At 32.9% G+C, this 21,171-nt stretch overlaps 1 protein-coding gene across 2 annotated transcripts; it reads left to right on the plus strand.

The window, feature by feature from the left end:
• The first annotated feature begins 846 nt into the window (after window positions 1-846).
• Window positions 847-12,738, plus strand: LOC144549664 (subtilisin-like protease SBT5.4). 2 transcript variants are annotated; one of them, XM_078298435.1, is made up of 11 exons: window positions 847-992; window positions 1,112-1,227; window positions 1,403-1,500; window positions 1,995-2,159; window positions 7,506-7,614; window positions 8,213-8,423; window positions 9,686-9,991; window positions 10,277-10,347; window positions 10,663-10,899; window positions 11,162-11,490; window positions 11,977-12,738. In XM_078298435.1, exons 1-11 carry the CDS (start codon window positions 915-917, stop codon window positions 12,504-12,506), a joined length of 2,250 nt encoding a protein of 749 aa, XP_078154561.1. In that variant the 5' UTR covers window positions 847-914; the 3' UTR covers window positions 12,507-12,738. The 2 variants fall into 2 exon arrangements, with proteins under 2 accessions (XP_078154561.1, XP_078154562.1); XM_078298436.1 differs by lacking the exon at window positions 1,995-2,159.
• The last annotated feature ends 8,433 nt before the right edge of the window (window positions 12,739-21,171 follow it).

The raw sequence follows: 21,171 nt of genomic DNA on the forward strand, positions 1-21,171 counted from the left end.
TGTTTTTCGTGTATTATAGCGATTTTTGTAGCAATGACATATATATATGACTATTTGGTATATCTAATTGTGATTATAATTTCAGGGTAATTGTTCTTAATTATGTGAAATATTATTGTTTGTCTCACCAGACCTAATAAATTGTATTTATTAGGTCAATTATCTCTGCTGAGTTTCATTTGAAATTATGTGTATTGGTCTTTGATTTTTTGACTTAGAATTTGTATTCATTTATATATAAATAAAAATGTTAATATCAATTTGCAAGGATTTAATTCTGGATATGATTGATTGCAAGTTGAGTGGTTTGATTGTGGCAATTTTACACTGTGAGATAATATTATTATTATTTCTCACCCCACCCTTTGGTTATTTTCAAGTGTATTACATGAGTACAAAGAGACGGTTCTGTAATGTATCTGACAACATGACACATAAAAGTAGAGTTTTGGGTTGTCGAAATTGACAAGACGCAAGAGGCATTTTTAAAACATTTATTCATTGCTTTCAAGGGTTTATACAGGCTAATTAGCAGTTATAATATTTCCTGCTGACATGATTTGTTATATCTGCTAATTAATACTAATTGATATCTAATTGATCTCTAATATATTGATCCGTTATCAATGAAATTAATCTCTAATTGATTCTTTATCTTCACCAAGAACTAAACTTGGGTACATAAATGAAAGGATAATTTGGTGCTCTTTTCCAATTCTCCTAATTAGAACTAATCAATAGTTTTCTTAGTATTAATTGATCATTAAAATATCTGCTAGTATTAATTGATCATTAAAAATTCAAAAAGATAAGATTTTGCACGTACCCTATATACTAGGCTATAAAAGCAGGACCAAAAACACAAAATTAAGGTGCAGAGAGAGAGAGAGAGAGAGAGAGAGAGAGAGAGAGAGATGGGTTACAGACTTCTCTGGTTTGCTTTGCTCTCATTCTTCCTTTTGAAAGAAAATGCCATAGCTGCTGATAAAGTGGTACAGACTTAAAACCCTCTCCTTCTTCATTAATCTCTCCGTAATTTCGAAAGAAAAAAAATATATATATTATGTTCAAACATAAACCATTTTATTTCCCATCTTAATTTCTGATGTAGCCATACATTGTGTATCTTGGCGAACCACCGCATCTCCTTGCTGGTAGCTACAAGGCATTACAATATGCAAGAGTAGCCAAATCTCACATTGAACTCTTGGGTTCAATTTTGGGAACGTAAGCAATGCATGTATTCGGAAAATTTAAACAAAAAATATGAGTTGCTCAATTTAACTCTTCGATGTGCATCCATACATTACAATTTAAAGAAAAAATATTCATAATCTTTGTTAATATTATAAAATCGGTTGCTTAATTTAGCAGTTGATGTTTGCAAAATTTTAATAAGCAGCCAGAAAGCAGCAGAAAATGCGATATTTTACTCGTATACACAGCACATTAATGGCTTTGCTGCGACAATTGACGAGGAAACAGCAAACAAGATATCAAGTATATATCTCTCTCCATCCGCATCACTTGTTTCTTCATTTTAATAGCTAAACTGCTTAATTTGTTAAGTTTTGTCTCAGTATATTCATTATTCATTTTATGTAAAATTTCATCATTTTGGAGATAATAAATGTAAAAGAAAAAAAAAAAACCTTGATCCACCTTATATGAGGTCATTGAACCTAGGGAATGAGCAACTATTCCAAATTTTAATTCAGACCAAGTGATTTTTTTTTTAATCTCAAACAAAAGGAACAATATTTGTATGCAGAACTATATATAAAACATATATAATATAACATGCCATGTCAGGCACATTAAAGTAATACATTCAGTTGAAGTATAAAAAATTATCTGAAAATGCCATCTCCTTATTAAAAAATATCTCTTTTCTGGACACAAGATGAAACAGCCCCTGTAATATATTAAATTAAAATACAGTAATTAAAGAAAATAAACAAAAAATAACACCAGAATTGGATAATATGTTGTAGAGTTACCAGGGGTGGTATCAGTGTTTCCAAGCAGAGAATATGAGCTTCATACTACTAGGTCATGGCAATTTCTGGGTCTAGAAAGTGATGGAAATGTCAATTCAAATTCTCTTTGGAGTAAAGCAGGGTATGGTAAAGATACTATTATTGGAAATATTGATTCAGGTACCAGATACAATCCTTCATTCCTTTTTCATTCTATATATCTTTTGATAATTGTTTCCTGTTTATTATAGCTTAATTTAATTTAGAGTGCATCGGGATGGTCAATTTTTCTAGTTTCAAATTATGTATCTTTTGGTACTACAGAATATAGTTTTATTTTTAGGTTAATGTGTTAAAACAGCAAGAAAAGAATGCTAATTATAATAATATTTAGTCACTTCTCAAATAGTACAAATATTATTTAAATTGTATATATAGTTCGAATAGGTGTTGTAGGAATAGAAAATTTAATGATATAGCGTTAATGTGGGGGTATACGGACGACATGCATAGTTTAACAATAACACTAATTGAGCAATATTCTCAATTTTGATTGAGCATTTTAATTAGAAGTGACTATAGCAGCCAATTTTATTATAAGTTAACCAATTTGTAAGTTGTGTCTTATTTTGGTTAATTTCATGGTGAATATTAATTAAAGAGAAAATAAAGAAAATGCCAATTATGATTTTATTGTGACATGTTTCTAGACCTAGTCTACTTGTAATTTTTTTGAATTAGGTTTTGCATTTTTGCCTTTATAAAATTCCAATAAACCAGTTGACTTTCATGTTTAGGCAGATCATGCTTATCTATTTATCCATTAAAATTAAGGCCTTTGACAGTTGGCTTCCATTTTTATTAGTTAAATAGAAAAATCATATATAAAATATTAGAGGTGTCAAGGGGCCAGTACGATACAGATCGGGTTAAAACATTTTCATACCCCACATCCAGTAAGTTAACAAAGAAAAATCATTACTCATATTCATATCCAATAAATTAACGAAAAAAACTTTACTCATATCCATCTTATTGAATATGATACGGGTAGAGCAAATGGATAATAGAGTGTCATTAATTGACACTCCTATTTGTACTTCTAATAAAACATTTTTCAATACAAGAAAAAGGAAAGAAAATGAATAATAATATGGAATCATGGAATAATTAATAATTTTAGTATAGCTCTAAAATGATAAATTAATGAATATAACTAATATAGGGTGAAAATGTTCTGGAGCTGTCTCATGAGAATTTGGATCAATGGTTGAAGATATAAAAATAAATTTAGAATTATATCATATACGTTTTGAATCACGAATAAAACTATATCATAACTTTCGTCATTTATAATTAAATATATAATTTTATTGTTATAATTATCCGATAGGATAGTAAGAATGAAATAGTTTTTATCTGTATTTTTATCTGTTAAACTAACGATAGAAAAATATTACTCATATCCATACCCGATAAGCTAATTAATGAAAAAAAACCTTATTTGTACCCATCTTAGTGAATACGATACAAATTAAAAAAAAAACAAACAAATAAATAGGTGCTCTTGACACTCCTATAAACATGCATAATAGAAACCAACTAAATCAGACTACTCAGCGATTGCTATCCTAACTGCATCCATATAAAACCAAACTAATATAACCATCAAACAGCAAATTCAAAAAAAGACAATTAAGAACTGGTTCATCACCAAACAAATCTTTATCCATACTCTCTTCTTCAATTTTTTCTCCTCCCACTAATTACCTCAGATCCAATCTGATTTTTCACATATGAAAAATATAAGCTCTTCGGGGCTGTTCGGCAAGGCAGATTAAGCATGTGAGGCTTAAGATTTTAATCTTAGCTAAGGAGCTTGTGTTCGGTGAGACATTGGATTAAAGATATAAGATTAAGATGAATAAAAAACATTTTTCAGTGTCAAATGTGTATAAAAGACCAAATTACCCATTGCATTATTTGTTGTTATATAATAAAGATTTATATAACTAATTATAATATAATTGATTTTGATTGCAATTAATAATAGCAAACCGTATATTGTATTCAATTACAAATTTTATATTAAACAAGAGTCAGACGTACTGTTAAAATATTGCAATATAACTGTATATTTTTTTAGTTGGTAGTTGGTACCGAGTGTGTACCAGTAGAAAGAAAGAAAAGAGAACAAAAGGAAGGTTACCAATCAAAAGAAAGAAAGAGAAAATCATGGCTAAAAGCGTTGAAATATAACCCTGGCTAACTGTTGTTTTGCCTGGTCAAGTCCAATTATCTTCTATTAAGAAGAACTCGATGCACCTTTAGTGGATGGAGAAAAGGTTTCTAACAATGGCAATGGAAAGAAAATAGTTTTCTGGGTGGAAAAACTCAAATTTTAGTGACACATTTTCTTTTCAGCTAAAACTAATAGGTAGATTCAAAGAGAAAATCACAACCAGGATCTCGAGAGATTCAAAGTGAGAAGGAAAGAAAATCATGAAACTATTATATTCACCAAGAAAATCAAAATGAGAACGAAAGAATGGAAATATGTCATGAGGGATCTTAATAGAAAGAGCATTTCATGCCCAAGCTTTCAATACTTTCGATTTTGCAAGTTTATTGGACATTCGATGATTATTTGAGCTGTAAAAATGAGAGTTCTTGTTTTCTTGTTCATTGGATTGTGTGCACCAAAAAGGAAGAAGAAGGGTAAAAAATAATAAAATATTCGGTGGTGCTTAAGGAGGGCAACTTTATAAGGGCATCAATGACCGTGAAAAATAGCTGAGGAGGTTCTAAAGGAGCGAATTGGCTAAGGAAGGGTCACCCCTGGATTAAGAATTGACGCTAAGGAGATACTTTAATCTTGTCTAAGGAACTTGTGTTCGGCTGGATTAAGAGCTTAAGGAGCCATAAGGAGGCTTAATCCTTCCAGCCGAACAGGTACTTCATGTTAGTGGTTTGCTAACGGGTTACCCGTGACCCGTTCCGGGTAACCCGTTAGGGGTAACGGGTAGGGCGGGTAGACGGGTAGGACGGGTACGGGTACAACCCGCAACGGGTAGACGGGTAGTTTTTCCAAAACCACTACCCTACCCGTTTATTACCCGTACCCGTTGCGGGTTGACAGGTACGGGCGGATTTTTTTTTTTTTTTTTTTCTTTTCTGTTTTTTTCTGAATTTTTATGCTTTGAGATTCGTGCCAAGTTAAAAGACATCCCAGATGGAGTTTAGATATAGGGGTCCGTTTTGAGATTCATGCCAAATTAAAATTGATGACTCAGATCTCATTCTACAAAGTCAGGTATTGCACTGGATCTGAATTCTATAGGGTGCCGCCAAAAAAATTTTGAAATTCAAATTTGTAACGGGTCAGGTACGGGTAGGCGGGTACGGGTTGGCGGGTAGACGGGTACGGGTACAACGGGTTTTTTTCAAAATTATGTTGTCCGGTCCGTTTATTACCCGTACCCGTCTACCCGTCTACCCGTTTGTACCCGGGCAACGGGTACGGGTACCACGGGTAACGGGTACGGGCCGGGCAAAACGGGTTCAACCCCTAACGGGTTTAGCAAACCACTACTTCATGTCCACATATGAAAAACATAAGCTCAAAACTACTGCATAAATAGTTGTATTTTCTTGTCCCTCTATCCCCTGTGATAGGGATGTTATACAATTATACCAGCAACAAGTTTACTTAGGCAATATAAAAAACAACTGTTGTGAAGCAGAACAACAGATCTGTACCGGTACAGAGGTCAACACCAATTTCAGCAAGAAATTCGATTAAAGGCAATGAGAAAAAAATTAATAAAAAATTCTTCAACCAGAGGCACTTTTAATAGATAGATATCAAGATCTTTATGCTTACTTATTATACACACACACGTCTTAATCTTATACAAGCTGTAAAAGGAAAATATCAAACCAGAAGAAGTAAACAGAAAGAGATGAGTCAATAGGAGCTTGTACCAGCTTATGTATTTATCTCTCTTTAACTTTCTCTCTCTACTCTCTTTTCATTATAGAGCTTGCTGAAGAAATATCAAAAGAGTTCCAAATATCCCTCTTTTACATAATAGACACTGTACTTAACAAAAATATTGATATTGCGCTCTCTACTAAAATAACTCAAAAATAAACCAAATTGATTGGACTGAAATGAGAAGAGACCCAACACCCTGAAATATTCTTCCATTCCTTTCCGTTCATAAACGCCATAATAAAGCTGCCAACAAATTTTCAGCAAAAACTAATTTGCAACTTGGCACAGATAAACAAGCATTTTAGTAATATCTATATCCTGATTATTAATTTTTTATGTTGTAACTATAATTATTTGCATTATAGTACCTTATTTCTGTCACATAACTACATCAAGAAAATAGATGATTAAATTTTTTGGCATCACTACAGAAAATGCCATTTGGAGAACCTCTTCATTCCTCCTTTAGTAAATTATCCCTATATTCTATTGTTGAGTGTGTAAGGCATGAAAAATTATGAAATTTAAAAGATATTTTTAAAAGAGTATGACTAGTATAACATCAGTGTCATTTAAGCCTATATAACACTAATTTTAAAACCTATCAGATTGACTTCAAACGGTGAATCCAAACCGTTCAAACTGATCTACTTCATTAGTTGTGCGTTTACATGCAAATTTATAAACTTTTGAATTCATTTAGTATCAAATCAAGCGGTCAAATGAGTGACTTTTTAAGTTAATTTTAATACATTCATTTTTCAATATTTTTATCGCTTGATTTAATGCTAAAATAACTCGAAAATATAAAAAATTTACATGTAAACGCATCACTCATAAAGTAAATCAGTTTGAACGGTTTGAATTAATCGTTTGAAGTCTATTTAATCAATTTTGAAGTTAGTGTCATGTGACACCAATGTCATACTAGCCGGACTCTTTCTAAAATTCATCAATGTGTCTCCTAAAGGAAAATTTATCAAATTAGCCACTGACAGAATAATCTGTTTAGTTTTAATTTGCATAAACGAAACTGGTTTGCATACTATATTAATTACTATATCAAAAATCATGTCAAAAATTAATACGCCCCATCAATTCTAAATTACCATATATATCATAAACTAGAGACATATATCCTGCCAAAAAGGAGAGAATGTACTTAGAACAATTATATCTTAGAACTCATTCCACATCTCTAAATAGTCTTTATATATTTTTTTTTTCACCACCACGCACGTATAAAGTAGAGCAATGTCTATTTGCTCTAAGTACCATCCACCCTAATATTCCTTCTTAAGGTACAAGACAATATAGCATCTTACCAAGTATGATGTACCTCAATACTTATCTTGTAAAAGAGCATTTAGTTTAGATGGATGGAGAGAGCCTGATATCTTTATTATTATTGGTTTTAATAATATTATCTTTTACATCAATATTAGTTTCTACATTAATTAATTGAAGAATTTTTTCTAACTTTTGAAATCAGTGAACCATTAATTTTTGTTTAATTGTTATATTTGTAGGTGTATGGCCAGAATCAAAAAGCTTTGCAGATGATGGAATGGCTGATGTCCCAAGTCAGTGGAAAGGAATTTGCCAGAATGAGTTTGATGCCAGTTTCACTTGCAACAAGTCTCTCTCTCTCTATCTGTATTTTTTAAAAACCTTTGCAGAGGCTGCGACTGCGAATTCAGTGTGTGTGTGTGTGTGGGGGGGGGGGGGGGGGGGGGGGGGGTCAAACTATCGACCTTTGGGTAACCAAGAGTCCTAGAACTTTTTTCCTAGCCAACTATGCTACCTCCCCTTTCTCCTCTCTCTCTCTCTCTCTCTCCCTTCCAAAATATTCAAATTGTCCACGAAGTTTCTTGTATTTGGGTATCCATTAAAATTTCCACATTTTGTTTCAACTTGGGCGAAATGAAAATTGTATGCTCTCAAACTGTTCAAATGAAAGAAAAGAAATCAACATCACGAACATAACTATATATTTTTGTTCGGTTGTAAGAAACCGGGCCTAATTTTGTTATATGCATATATTTGGCTACAAATAATGACATCATTTTTTTAGAGTGTAAATCTGGTTTCAATCGGGATTTGAATAGGACGTTTTCAAAAGAATCGTTTGAAGACCGTATTAGTTCCTGTACTAGTGTATGTAGCAGCTTGCAGGCTGTGTATATATATACATGGTATAACCTTGATGAGGGTTATGATACATATTTTCATGCAGGAAGTTGATTGGTGCGAGATACTTTTATAAGGGATATCAGGCACATGAGATGAACATACCCTCTCCGACGACACCTCGTGACAATGATGGCCACGGGACTCATACTCTTTCAACCACTGGTGGCACATTTGTGGCCAATGTGAGCTTCTTTGGCCAAGGCAACGGCACGGCTAAAGGGGGTTCGCCCCATGCCCGTGTTGCAACTTACAAGGTTTGTTAGTTGTGTTTCTGATAGGATCGATTTTAATATTGAGGCAAACTTAATATATTTTAGTAATAGAAAAGAGAACACTCTATAGGAGAAATTTTACTTCGATTATCAATATTCTCTTTTTTTTTTATTAAAAAGGCAGAAGCCCAGTACCATTTAACGAACTAGAGTTAAATTACAACCATAACCCACCAAAAACAGCATGATCACCTCAGACTAGCAAACAAACAAAATAAAACTGACACTATCTAATGATACCAAAAACTCATCTAAACTGATATAGAATCCAAGACTAAAATATAATAACAACACAAGTGGATCTTCTTGCCATGGCAAGGAAACTAGCCCTAAACTGTATGTATCACACAGACATCCAACTTGCGTGCATCAAAACTTGGCAGATACTCCTTTTTGATTAGTTAGATTCTGCACCCTCTGGGGAAGAGCCTCCATCACCTCCAAACGCATAAGGCACCAATTGGTCATCTCCAGGAACCCAAATTCTTAAGGGAACGGCTTCCAGCATCTCCTCAGTTGGCGTCCAGCACATATTTACAAGCTTTCATAAAACTTACAGTATTCTCTTACTCTCTCACATTCTTTTTTTGAGGGTAAGGTGGCAATTTGCCATCTTACGGATTTTCATTGATAAGAAAAATATTTACAATGGCTCAAGTGAGCCTCAATCCCTATAATAAATATTTACAAACTTAGAATAATTATTTTCCAAATTGCACAGACCGCGACGCGGTCCTACGTTGGTCTACTGAAAATGCCACAGTGCATCTCCTACTGCCGAGCCTCAAACGCCGTCTCAGATGAGATAATTGTTATTGTTTTCACCTTCTGTGTGAATATGTGTCTATTGTTTTCTTACTCTCCTACATTCAAAAGACTCTTTAAAGTTGAAACCTCTCATAAACCTTTCATAAAACTCCTCTATTTCCTATATAAACTTTCTACACTATCACTCAATGACATTTAATCCTCTCATAAACCTCCTCTATTTTCTAGATACATTTTTCAACTTTCAAGACAATCTAGAAGACTACAACATGACTTTTAGAGAATTCCAACAATTACTCTTACATTCATGATGTTTTTAGAGAAGTCCAACATTAACTAATAATTAAGTTTATCAATTTCTAAAAGTTTCATCATTCACATCATACTTGGACAAAGATAAAATACCTGAAAATATTGGAACAACCATATCTTCCTGATGCTTCTGTATATGCTTATGTTTGCTCTTACCAATATAGGTATGCTGGCCTAAATGTTATGATGCCGATATTCTTGCGGCTTTTGATGCAGCTATATCTGATGGCGTTCACGTCCTGTCTGTCTCCTTGGGCAAGAAATTCCCGGTGGATTATTTCAAGGACGGGGTCGCCATTGGGTCATTTCATGCAGTCAAGAATGGCATCAAAGTTGTCTGCTCGGCTGGTAATAAAGGCCCTACAGCTGGAACGGTTTTGAATTTGGCACCATGGATATTCACAGTGGCAGCAAGCACAATGGATCGGGAGTTCCCTGCCTATGTGTCATTTGGCAACACAAGCCTGAAGGTAATTCACACCACGTTTATTCAGATTATAATTTCAATAAGCGAGTTAAGCTACATGCGATGTGGATCAGAGTAACGGTAACAACATCATTTTTAAATTACCCGAGAAAAGATCGGTCCTTGTGCATTTTTAATTACAGTCAATTAATTCAGTGTGATAATGAATTAATTGACTCGTGACATTTCTGTTAACAATTTATTTGAAAATTGACTTCAATTTTGCTTCCTACTTACAATAAATTTAACATTTGTTAACTCTTAACTTGGATGCCATTTTTAAATTTAGGGTCAGAGCCTCTCATCAACAAGTCTAGCACAAGGAAAATACCCAATTATCATGTCAACAAACGCTCGAGCGTAAGACATTTTATTTGTTAAGAGTAATAAATTTTATTAATATAAACTACGTAAAATTTCCAACAAATTAAGGCAGCCAGCAGTACCACCATTCCCCAAGGTACTACAGCAAACAGGAATACAAAATCAAGCAAATAGAAACAAATTAAAATGAGACTGCCAATCATGACATCAAAATTTGAGATACGGATAAATATTATGTGGCACAATTTGAATTTTGTTTTAACTTGACATATAACTTGAGCATGCAGCTGTTTTCAGTATAGAAATCTGTTATTAATTAACATTATGCTACATATGAATATTATATGGCAGTCGGCTATGCCTCCCTGGTTCCTTAGATTCTGCGAAGGTTAACGGTTCAATAGTGATTTGCACAAGCGGAAGAATAGATGGGGTAGAAAAAGGAGAAGTTGTTTTGGAAGCTGGTGGAGTTGGTATGGTCTTGATTAGCGCAGACAACATGATCCTAGTTGAAGAATATGTCCTGCCCGCCGTTGCAATCACCAACTCTGACGGTCAAACTTTGTTGTCTTACCTCAAATCAAACAGGTTTGTACATTTCATATGAGTTGAATGCTTGTGGATTTTACTTGGTACTTTTGAGATAAAGCACATAGTGATCAGACCTGTTTTGTACATATCATACGAGTTATATTATAGTGAATTTTTGGTCCTCATACGAGTCCATACACACTATTTATAGTGATCAGATGTCATCTTGTATTAATTTTTCTTGTAGTGCACTAGAATTATTTTTAAGGACGGATAAAATAATAAACCTTAAACTAACATCAGGCTCACTAAATTACAGTGCGGTACTTGGTTATATAACGAAACCAGAAACTATGCTCAACACAATGCCGGCACCATATATGGCTTCTTTTTCATCTCAAGGGCCAAATACAATTACCCCTGGAATCTTGAAGCCTGATATAACGGCCCCAGGTGTCAGTGTAATAGCAGCATGGACTGAGGCAACTTCACCAACTGATTATGACTTTGATAAACGCCGTGTAAAATTCAACTTTTTATCTGGTACGTCCATGTCATGCCCCCACACATCGGGGATTGTCGGTCTTCTCCACACTCTCTACCCTCAGTGGTCCCCAGCAGCTGTCCGATCAGCTATAATGACCACTGGTAATACACAAAATTCTGGAACTTTCTTTTTGTATGGTTATGTTTATAATATTTGAACAATATGCATTTAGTTATTAGTCCAGTCAGTTTTCCATGAAAATTCCTTTCCCACCAAATGGATCGTGCCATGCGATGTAGGCATCTATCACTGTTATGATAGTTCTGAAATAAAACTCCTTTGAAATAAATACTTTTGTTTGAGGTTCTGAGTTAAGCTCAAAGGACCAAACAATTATCCACGTCAGAAATATAATTGTTATCTTCATTTCTGTTCAAGTAAATCAATGGTTCACGTTTTTTTTTATAAATTTTATCATCTGGTAAGTTGCTGCTAAAAACCATACTGTCCTGTTCTTCTTTCCCCCATATGCTGAAATTATTGTGCTAACTGAAAAATTATATTGACTATTATTTTCCCTTGAGGGGCTTCAATTTATATTACTTCTAATAAGAGTTTTTTTTTTCCTTGAAAACAAAACATTGCAGCATCAATCAAAGATAATCAGGGAAAGAATATCTTGAGCTCATCCTTTATAACTGCCACACCATTTAGTTACGGGTCTGGCCATGTGAACCCAAATGCAGCAGCAGATCCGGGTTTGATTTACGACCTCAACGCGACCGACTATTTGAACTTCCTTTGCTCTGTTGGCTACACCTCAATGCAACTATCATTATTCGAGCCGGGCTATCAATGCCCTTCAAATCGTCTAGATATTAAGGACTTGAACTATCCATCATTTTCAATTTATAACCTCACAGGCTCAGTTACAGTAACCCGCACAATTAAAAATGTCGGTCCTGCAGGCACATACACTGCAACAGTTGATGAACCTAGAGGTATTCGACTGAAGGTTGAACCCGATAGTTTAATGTTCGGCGCTGGTGAAGAGAAGAAATTTAATGTAACATTTACAGTGGATACCCCTAGCTCTAACTATGTATTTGGAAGCATTACATGGTCGGATGGAACACGGTATGTAAGGAGTCCTGTTGCGGTGCAGACGATACCATAGAGAAACCAAATCCAATTGAATGAAGCCTTCGGTTTGGATTTTTCCCCAACTTGTTTGGGACTAAAGGCTTAGTTTGTCGTTGTTGTTTTTGTTGTTGTTGTTGTTTGTTTTGTTTGTGCCTAAAAATAATTTCTTTTCACAATTTAATTTGCTCCGTGTGTATAATTGAAATAAGAAACAAAACATTGTTATCAATATAAGAAATCTGTATGGTTGCTATTTGTTTTATTTATTTTTGAAGAGCTTTGGCTTCTATTCAGTTTTTATAGGAAAAATGTTCTCTTTCAGAGAAAAGTATATATCCTCAAATAGGAGAGGATAATTGAAAGGATAACACTATATCAATATCCTTGTGTTATAAATAGATGGTATTTAACAGGAGACATAATGCATAGATATAACAATATATATAGCTAAAACAAATTATTGTTGGAAAAAATAAACTTAATTTATGGTTTAATGAAATAGTTAATGTAAGAATTCTTTAATTAGAAGTCTCATTAATGTACTAGTTAATGTTGGAATTGTCTAGAAGTCATGTTTTACTTTTCTAGGCTGTCTTGGAAAGTTGAAAATCGTACTTCAGAAATAAAGAGGTTTAATTAGAGGGTTAAATGTTATTTAGTGAAGATAGAGTGTGTAAAAAGTTGATATGAGTCTATATAACGTGTAAGGAGTCTTTTGAATGTAAAAAAATAAGATATATTATTTATAATAGAAATATTTTTTTGCCAACAAGTATTCTCTCTTCCACTACTAAAATTATAGCACGTTTAACTCAAATATTAATTTGATCCTATCAAATTAGTATTATAGCCTTGTTAATATGGCCACTAGAACTCGAAATATCTCATTCCAATATTCAGTTCTAACCAAAACCAACTATGATCAATTGTCATTGCGAATGAATTAGGTCATTAATATTGGTGCTAATAACTTGCGGAACATTGTTGAAAATGGAGTTGAAGAACCCAAAGATGTTAGCACACTCAAGGTAACCGAGTTAAATACTTTGCAAAAGAAAAAAAAAATGGAAATCAAAGTGTGCTAAATATGGAATGAGTTGACAGAAAAATTCTCACAGTCAGATCTATATTGTTCTGCGACTAATAAACAGAATAATAAAAGTTTATCAAAATATATTTCGAGCAAACATTATTTTAAACCATTTTAAAATGACAACAATTAAAAATAGATGCAATAAATCATATTAATTAAGCCGTTTGCCTCTTTTACGCTTTTAATGGGTCAAGTCAAATTTTGTAAAACTTAGTTGAAAACAGTTGGAATCTACATTTATTATTATTGTACATTAATAAATGTGCACTAATAAATGAATTTGGAAAATCTTATAATAGTGTCGTATATTTTATTATCAATATCGATCACGAATAAACTATACAAAACAAAACTTATCAATTAAGGTTTGTAGTCCAAGACAGTTTTTGAGTCATTTCATGATACAATCAATAAAAATGAAAATGGTGTGTCTTAACAAAGCCTTAGTGGTTGGATGGAAAGTGTTTCTTGATACAATCAATAAAAATGATGTTTCTTAACTGCTATGCTCATGCAAGCAACATGCATGTTAAAAGCCTTTGTACATTTTCCATGGCAGGGCCCTCTATATATATTTATCTAATTATTTTGATACTTTAATGAGGATGTTGAATTTTAATTTATAATTTTTTATTTACAATAAAACTAAAGATTATTCATAATAGGTCTGAAATTAGTTGATAATAAATGATTCCAAACTCGTTAATTATGGCATTGGAGAAAACTATGAAAAAATTTATTACTTGGCTACGGTGGTTGGTTTTTTAATTATTGAAAAATATGAACTTTATTAAAATACTGAGTTTGAAAATGTTAATAAATATTTAAGTTGATATAAGTTTTTGTTCAAAAAAGATGATCAAATTGGTGATTTTGATAGCTTTAATGGTAGAATCCAAACCCAGAAGGTAGGATTTATTGTACCAGGCCACAACCTGAGTGGTAACCTCTTTTGAAGAATAAACTAGAATAAACTAGGATTTATAATCATTTCTTGTTCAGCATTTTAGATATTCAACTAGATCGATGAGATTGTATAAAATAATGTACAGACATGTCTAATTGAATTAAGTTTGTTTTTTAATTTTTAATTATATATGGTGCATTTTTCTTATTATTTGAAAGATCCAATAGCTAGAATGCAACTTCATCTACTACTGCAAATTTATTGAAAAAGTCCTGTTTAATTTATGTTACGCGCGTACGCTTTAGGAACTTCCTCAAAGTGTGCATCTAACTTGAAAATTAACATTCAGCTTGAAACAAAAAGAAAGATATGCACAATGGAAGCCTTAATTAAAAGAAGCAAAACAGGGGTACGTAGTGCAAAGCTATCTGCAATAATTTTTTCTTTTTCTCAATCTACAATAGATTAACTAAATTTGAAATGATAAATAATGAAAACAGTGCAGAATGCAACAAATGAGATACAAAAGGGGATTTTATTATTCGTAGAGAAGTAGGTATAATATTAGAATGGGAAAAATGGCACAACCCTGCTTTGTTACAGAACGGCATGGCATGCAGATCAGTTACGTGGTGTAATTATTCGCGTGTCATGATTATCTTTTGAAAATTTGATATGGCACATCACAAAATGTGAAAGATGTAGCCACGACATGTGTTCAGGCCAATCACGTGTAATTAGTCATTATATATTGATCAGAGGGTGAATCTTGAATAAACTAACCAAAATTATGAAAAAAAAGTTAAACGTGACCAAACGTAACCCGTTTGGACATGGCACATTTAGGCATGGCGTGACCATTCACGTGTCGCGACCACCCCTCGACATTTGGTCACGGCATGGCACATCACTGAAAAATTGACCTGATCACGGTACGGCACAGAACGGAACTAAAATCACAACATGTTAGTCACAGTACAGTATGACACGGCACATTACGCAACCAAAGTCATAGTATATTAATCACAACAGGGCACTTTTTTTCCACTCTATATAATGTACTTCAGAAAACTAAATGGGATGCAAATGGGGATTTTAAATTATGTAATTTTAAGATCTGACCTAGGGTAGAAGGAGAGAAAGGTAAAAGACAGCCAAGCAGGGGTTCACGTACGTGTCCTTTAGAAATTTCTAGTCCTCGATCCATACATAATCCAATATATTATATATCCTTCCATTTTGTTCAAGATGCAAATACTCTATGCAATTATTTTGTGGACGATAGCACTATCGTTAACTGTCATTATACAGATATTTTTTTTTTTTATTTGAAACACACACCTCAAAATATTGACAATGCCCTTTGAGTAATTAATGTTAGCCTTTAAGGTCTTTTCTAGTATTAATATATATTGATGAAAAAATGAATAGAGTTGGCTCATCCAATATTTGATTGTAAAGGAGAACCATCTCCCTTGAAATATCCAAGGGTTCACATTAATTAGTAACAAAAAAAATTTAACAAATTCAGAATGGAATTTTTTCATTGATAAAATTTAGAAGAAACATCATAAGAGAAGTGGATAGACTAATGTTATTATGTTCCTTATTGAAAGTAAAGTATACCAATCCAATATTAGGATTGGTATACTTTACTTTCAATAAGGAACATAATAACATTAGTCTATACACTTCTCTTGCAATTTTTTTATGCGCTTTGTCTTTATACAAGTTACTAAAGAATGTTAGAAAGAAAATGGATGAGACAAAATGTAATTGATTAATTAAAAAATCCTTGATTAATTAAAAATTAGCATGTTTGAAAAGGGAGTTTGGATGATTTAAGTTATATGTAATTGATTTCAAATGATAAATATGTCACTGCTCCCAAATGAGGGAAGCAACTAATTAGGTAGCATTCAAGATATATATGGAATTTGCATCCTCTGAGATATCTCATATTTTGCGTGACTTTTTGGAAAATCTGAACTGTTCAAATACGTTCTGCACAAATCTCGAAGCTCAAATAATATTGGGCCCCTGCACTACTCCCGAATAGGCACCAGACACGTCGTTCAAGCAAAAGTTGAGATACCTCAAAGGATACGCGCACTCATATATATGTGGAGTAAAGTTAGCGTGTTCTATGCTTATCTAGAAGATTTGGTATGTATAATTCTAAAATTCGGATTGGCTTTAAACAATGAATCTAAACCGTTAAAACTGGTATACTTCATGATTGATGCGTCCACATGTAAAATTTTGAAATTCATTTCGTACAAAGTCAAACAGTCCAAAAATGATGAATATGAATGCATTAGAATAACTTTAAAACCTTTATTTTTAACTGTTTGACATTGTATTATATAAATTCACAAAACTTAAAATTTTGTATGTAAACGCATCACTCATGAAGTATATCGGTTTCAACTATTTGAATTAATCATTTGAAACAAATTTAGTAGATTTTAAGTTATGTTTACCAAGTCCTCTTGGTGAACATAGCACACAATAGTTTTACTCTATATTGTGTACCTATGAACATTCCTTTCCCATTGAGCCACAGAAAAAGAAAAAAAAAAAGGGGCGATCTGTTCCACGAAGCTGGTTTGAGAGTCGGCCGGCTCCACCGCGTCTCTCCAACCCGCCCCGCCACCCACTCCTCTTCGTCTGCCCGGTTCAACTTGCTGCGTTTCAATTGAGCGGATGGATTCGTTCAAGGATTTTGCCGCTTGTTGTACTTTCCGTTTGTCTTGACTTTTTGGGTTCGATTGAGGATTTGTGAATTCATTCTACGCTGTAGTATCTACTATATCTATATACGAATAAGGTATGTATTTTGGTTGTTGCCGATAACGAGAACGCGACGAGTTGTCTTCTTTCTTCTCTCTTTCTTCTTCTTCCTCCTCCCTCAATGGTGACTGTCCTGGTCCGGTTGATTCAGTTCCAGGTCCGATTTGATTCAGTGCCATCTCGGTTGAGTGGTGACTGTCCTGGTTCGGTTTGATTCAGTGCCCTCTTCTTTCCTCCTCTCGAGTGGTGACTGTCCCGATCTGGTTTGATTCAGTGCCTCTTGGCTGTGAACTCTTCTGGGCGGCGTCGAATTCGGAAAGAAGAAGACGTTTCGTCATCAAGAAAGGGTTCGATGTGGCATAGTCTGCGGGATATGCAACTCGAAGAAATTACTGCTGTGTCTACATTATCAGAGAAGAAAATCGGAAGGTCCACCTACTTGTTATTCGGGCGCGAATAGATCAATTCACATTCTCTGACATCACGTATCTTTTATTTTCTGGCATAGCAAATTAGATGATTGTACAAGTAGCTCAATGTATAGGTTTTAATGCTTCTTAATTTTAACAAAAGAAACCTATATAATAGCTACTTAATTTTAAGCAATACTTCTTTATTCTCTGACATCTCCTACGGGCTTTCAACCAAAAAAAAACATTCCTTTCCCATTTATTCTCCAATTATTCATGAAAATCAAATGAATAAGAAATATACAATATCTCTTTTCTATAAATATAAAGTATAATTTAACTTAATTGAAAAAATAAATTGAAGTATTGCTTAAATTTTTTTTTTTTAACATCCATGGCATCCTATATATGTGCGACCATGATACTGAAGAGGAATTCCAAATATTCGCTCGGAATGAAAGCTTGCTATTTTTTAGAACATAATAGACATGACCGCTTTGTAAACTAAATTTATTCTCTCACTTATAGTTATATTTATTTTACTAATTTATGGTAATCATTTAATTCATAGAAAATGCTTTATTAAATTTTTCAGATTTTTTTATAGTAAAATTCTGATTTTATTATTTAAAACCCTTTATTCAATTATTAGAAAATACTCCAAGATCACTTTAAAATTAAGCCCATGCTTACCCATGCAACAAGTCAAATTTTATCCATACTAAAAACTCAGATTCTAGTAGTAATATCTTATAGCCATGTTCATTTTATGTAATCAAACAAACAAATTATATAAATTAAGTGGCAATATAATAATCATCATTTGGCATAGTCTTTCCATTTTAGTCCTCAACTAGCATAGTCTTATTATCTTTTGCACCTGAAACCCACGTAAATAAAGTTTTAGGGATGAGAGCTCGAACAAACTCTTGTGCAAGTTTTTAGTTCTACTCCGGATCTTTGTGAAATTATCTTTATGTATCAGAAAAACATTTCTCATTCAAGTTAAGTTAATGAAATCTATCCAAGGGTGCACTAATTTAGTTATTTATTCAAAAGTGTACATTTTTCTTTTTGATTTCACATTTCCTTTTTGCCACATTAATGAGGAAATATAGTCGAACACCGGATTCAATGTACACATTCCAATATATAGACATATCGGTCCATGGTCCACTGATCATATCCTATCCTTTTCCAATCACATATATTACATTCATTTCCAAAATCCATTACATAACATACATTACATAATAATAAACATAAATATTTACATTCATCACACAACGTTAAAAATAAATATTTGATTATTTAATCAAAACAGTAAAGTAATTTAACAACTATCCGGAATAAGTACACTGAATCTGGAATTCCGTAAGTTGGCCTGGAGCATACTCTTTAGTTTCGTTGCATTCCAAAATTTCTAGACTTGAACCCTAATAACATGACACAACGTTGCGCAGTCCTTTGTTTTTGTTTTGAACAGAAAGTTTTAGATAGATTGTTGTGGTTTTCCGGTTTCAAAATTGTAGAAAATTGTAGGATGATGTAGGTTGTGGATTGTAATACAAATGATAAGAGTTAATATACACAAATATTTAGAGATGAACACGTGTAATTAATATTAAATAGTTAAGAAACGAGATGGATATAATGTAGAATTAATATATTGTGAGAAAAAATATTATACATATATAGTTGTAGAGTAAGATATTAAGGGAAGTACTAATACTAATATTTTTAAAATATAAAGAATAGAGTAACTAATTAAAAATGTGAACTTTACTGAAGATACATAACAGATTGTGAGAAAAACATGAGAATCGAAAATATGATAAATACGTGAGAGAGAGAAATCATTAGGGTTAAGGAGATCATTGAAACAAAATTGAAATTATAAAATAGAGTAGAAGTATATGACTGATAAGATGATTTAGAACGCTAATTAATGTAATTATTAGAATATGTAGATTAAACAAATGAATTTATAACTAAATAGAATGACTAATTATAATTAGTGGTTAATATTTAGAAATAATTATCGAAGATCTGTAGTGATTTGATAAAAAAGAAGATACATTAACGAAATAGGAACAAGATGTAGTAAGACAAGAAATTAGAGAAAGAATCTAAGAAAGGAAGAAATACAATAGATGATATGATAAATAAATAATAAATATGAAAAATAATAAGAAAAACGAACCACATATAATTGCACTGTGCGTACGTATCATGCAATGAAAAAACTAAAAGACAAACACTATTCAATTAAGCATGCCTGTACATTTTAATACAATCTTCTATTTCAATCTGTAACATACTGAGAAGTGACTATGACGCTATGAGTGTAATAGATGATTCTCCTCCGGGTTTGGATTGCGTCCATTTAGCCGATGGACAGCCATTTCGAAATCACCCAGACAATTCAGAAGAGCTCTTATATTTTCACGCCTGTCCAGGTACCCCATCTCCTTCATTTCCACCAATTGTGAGGCCAACAGATCATCTGGTGCTATCCCCTCTGGATCTATAATTTGAATAGAATGCATGAGACACCAACATAATACCACTGACTAATTAAGTAAATTTTTACATAAAAGTGGTAGAATTTTCACCACTAGATGAACCTGGGACAAAATCCGCGTCAATTTCAAGTGGAAGAATCTTATCCAGAATCGGACAGAAATATTCATCAAGTTCTCTCACTGTTACAAAGCATGCATAGATTACATAGTAGGATTATATTCTAGGTAATTTTAAGAGCAAGTTCAGTTGCTAAATGCTAATTAAATATTAAATTGAAGGTATAATAAAACAGAGGGTTTCTTTTTGTTCAAAAAACACAAAGATGCATCCTACTCCGGTGAGGTTAATTTAGCGAGTTCAAGTTCCTGCATTCATTTTTGAATGTACAGGGAACTGAATACAATAGTTTATATGACCAGTCATAAAATGGTAGAGTTAGGGATTCATGCTATCATATGCATTTTTAGGCTGTGAGCAAAGCAACAAGAAAGAAAGGATAATAGAATAAGGTCAAGATTACCTAGTGCATAGTATTCGCCATCTGTAGCTCTGCAGCCACATATAGGATTTGAATATTAATAAGAAGCTTAGGATTGCATTGGAACTAACATAACAGCTAATTAAACAATTTAATTCCGAAAGGGATAACATACAAATAGACATGGTAATCTTACGAAGGGGGTTTTCAATGAACGTCCCTATTGACATAATTTAATAATCATTTCTTATTACCAGATAACAACCATGTCTAAAAGCTTGAGAATTATAAGGAGTATGCCTGATGTATAACGATATGAGCATAGGCAACATCAATTAATTCACCTTGCTGTATAAGAAAGTTCAAGAATAAACAATAAATAATAAATACCCAAATAACGTACTAAGTACTAACACATGATGCTAAAATGTAAAATATACCAATCTAACCTTCTCACAATGTTCCAATAGATTGTCATCGGATAGGATGATC

This window comes from Carex rostrata, chromosome 35, assembly GCF_964058835.1.
Source record: "Carex rostrata chromosome 35, lpCarRost1.2, whole genome shotgun sequence".
Lineage (NCBI taxonomy): Eukaryota > Viridiplantae > Streptophyta > Magnoliopsida > Poales > Cyperaceae > Carex > Carex rostrata.

Bases quoted from the DNA above. Each gene is read 5' to 3' on its own strand.
- LOC144549664 (XM_078298435.1), top strand. From the start codon at position 915: ATGGGTTACAGACTTCTCTGGTTTGCTTTGCTCTCATTCTTCCTTTTG. The intron at 8,424-9,685 runs GTTTGTTAGTTG...TTACCAATATAG, and splicing joins CCCGTGTTGCAACTTACAAG to GTATGCTGGCCTAAATGTTA. The intron at 10,348-10,662 runs GTAAGACATTTT...ATTATATGGCAG, and splicing joins ATGTCAACAAACGCTCGAGC to TCGGCTATGCCTCCCTGGTT.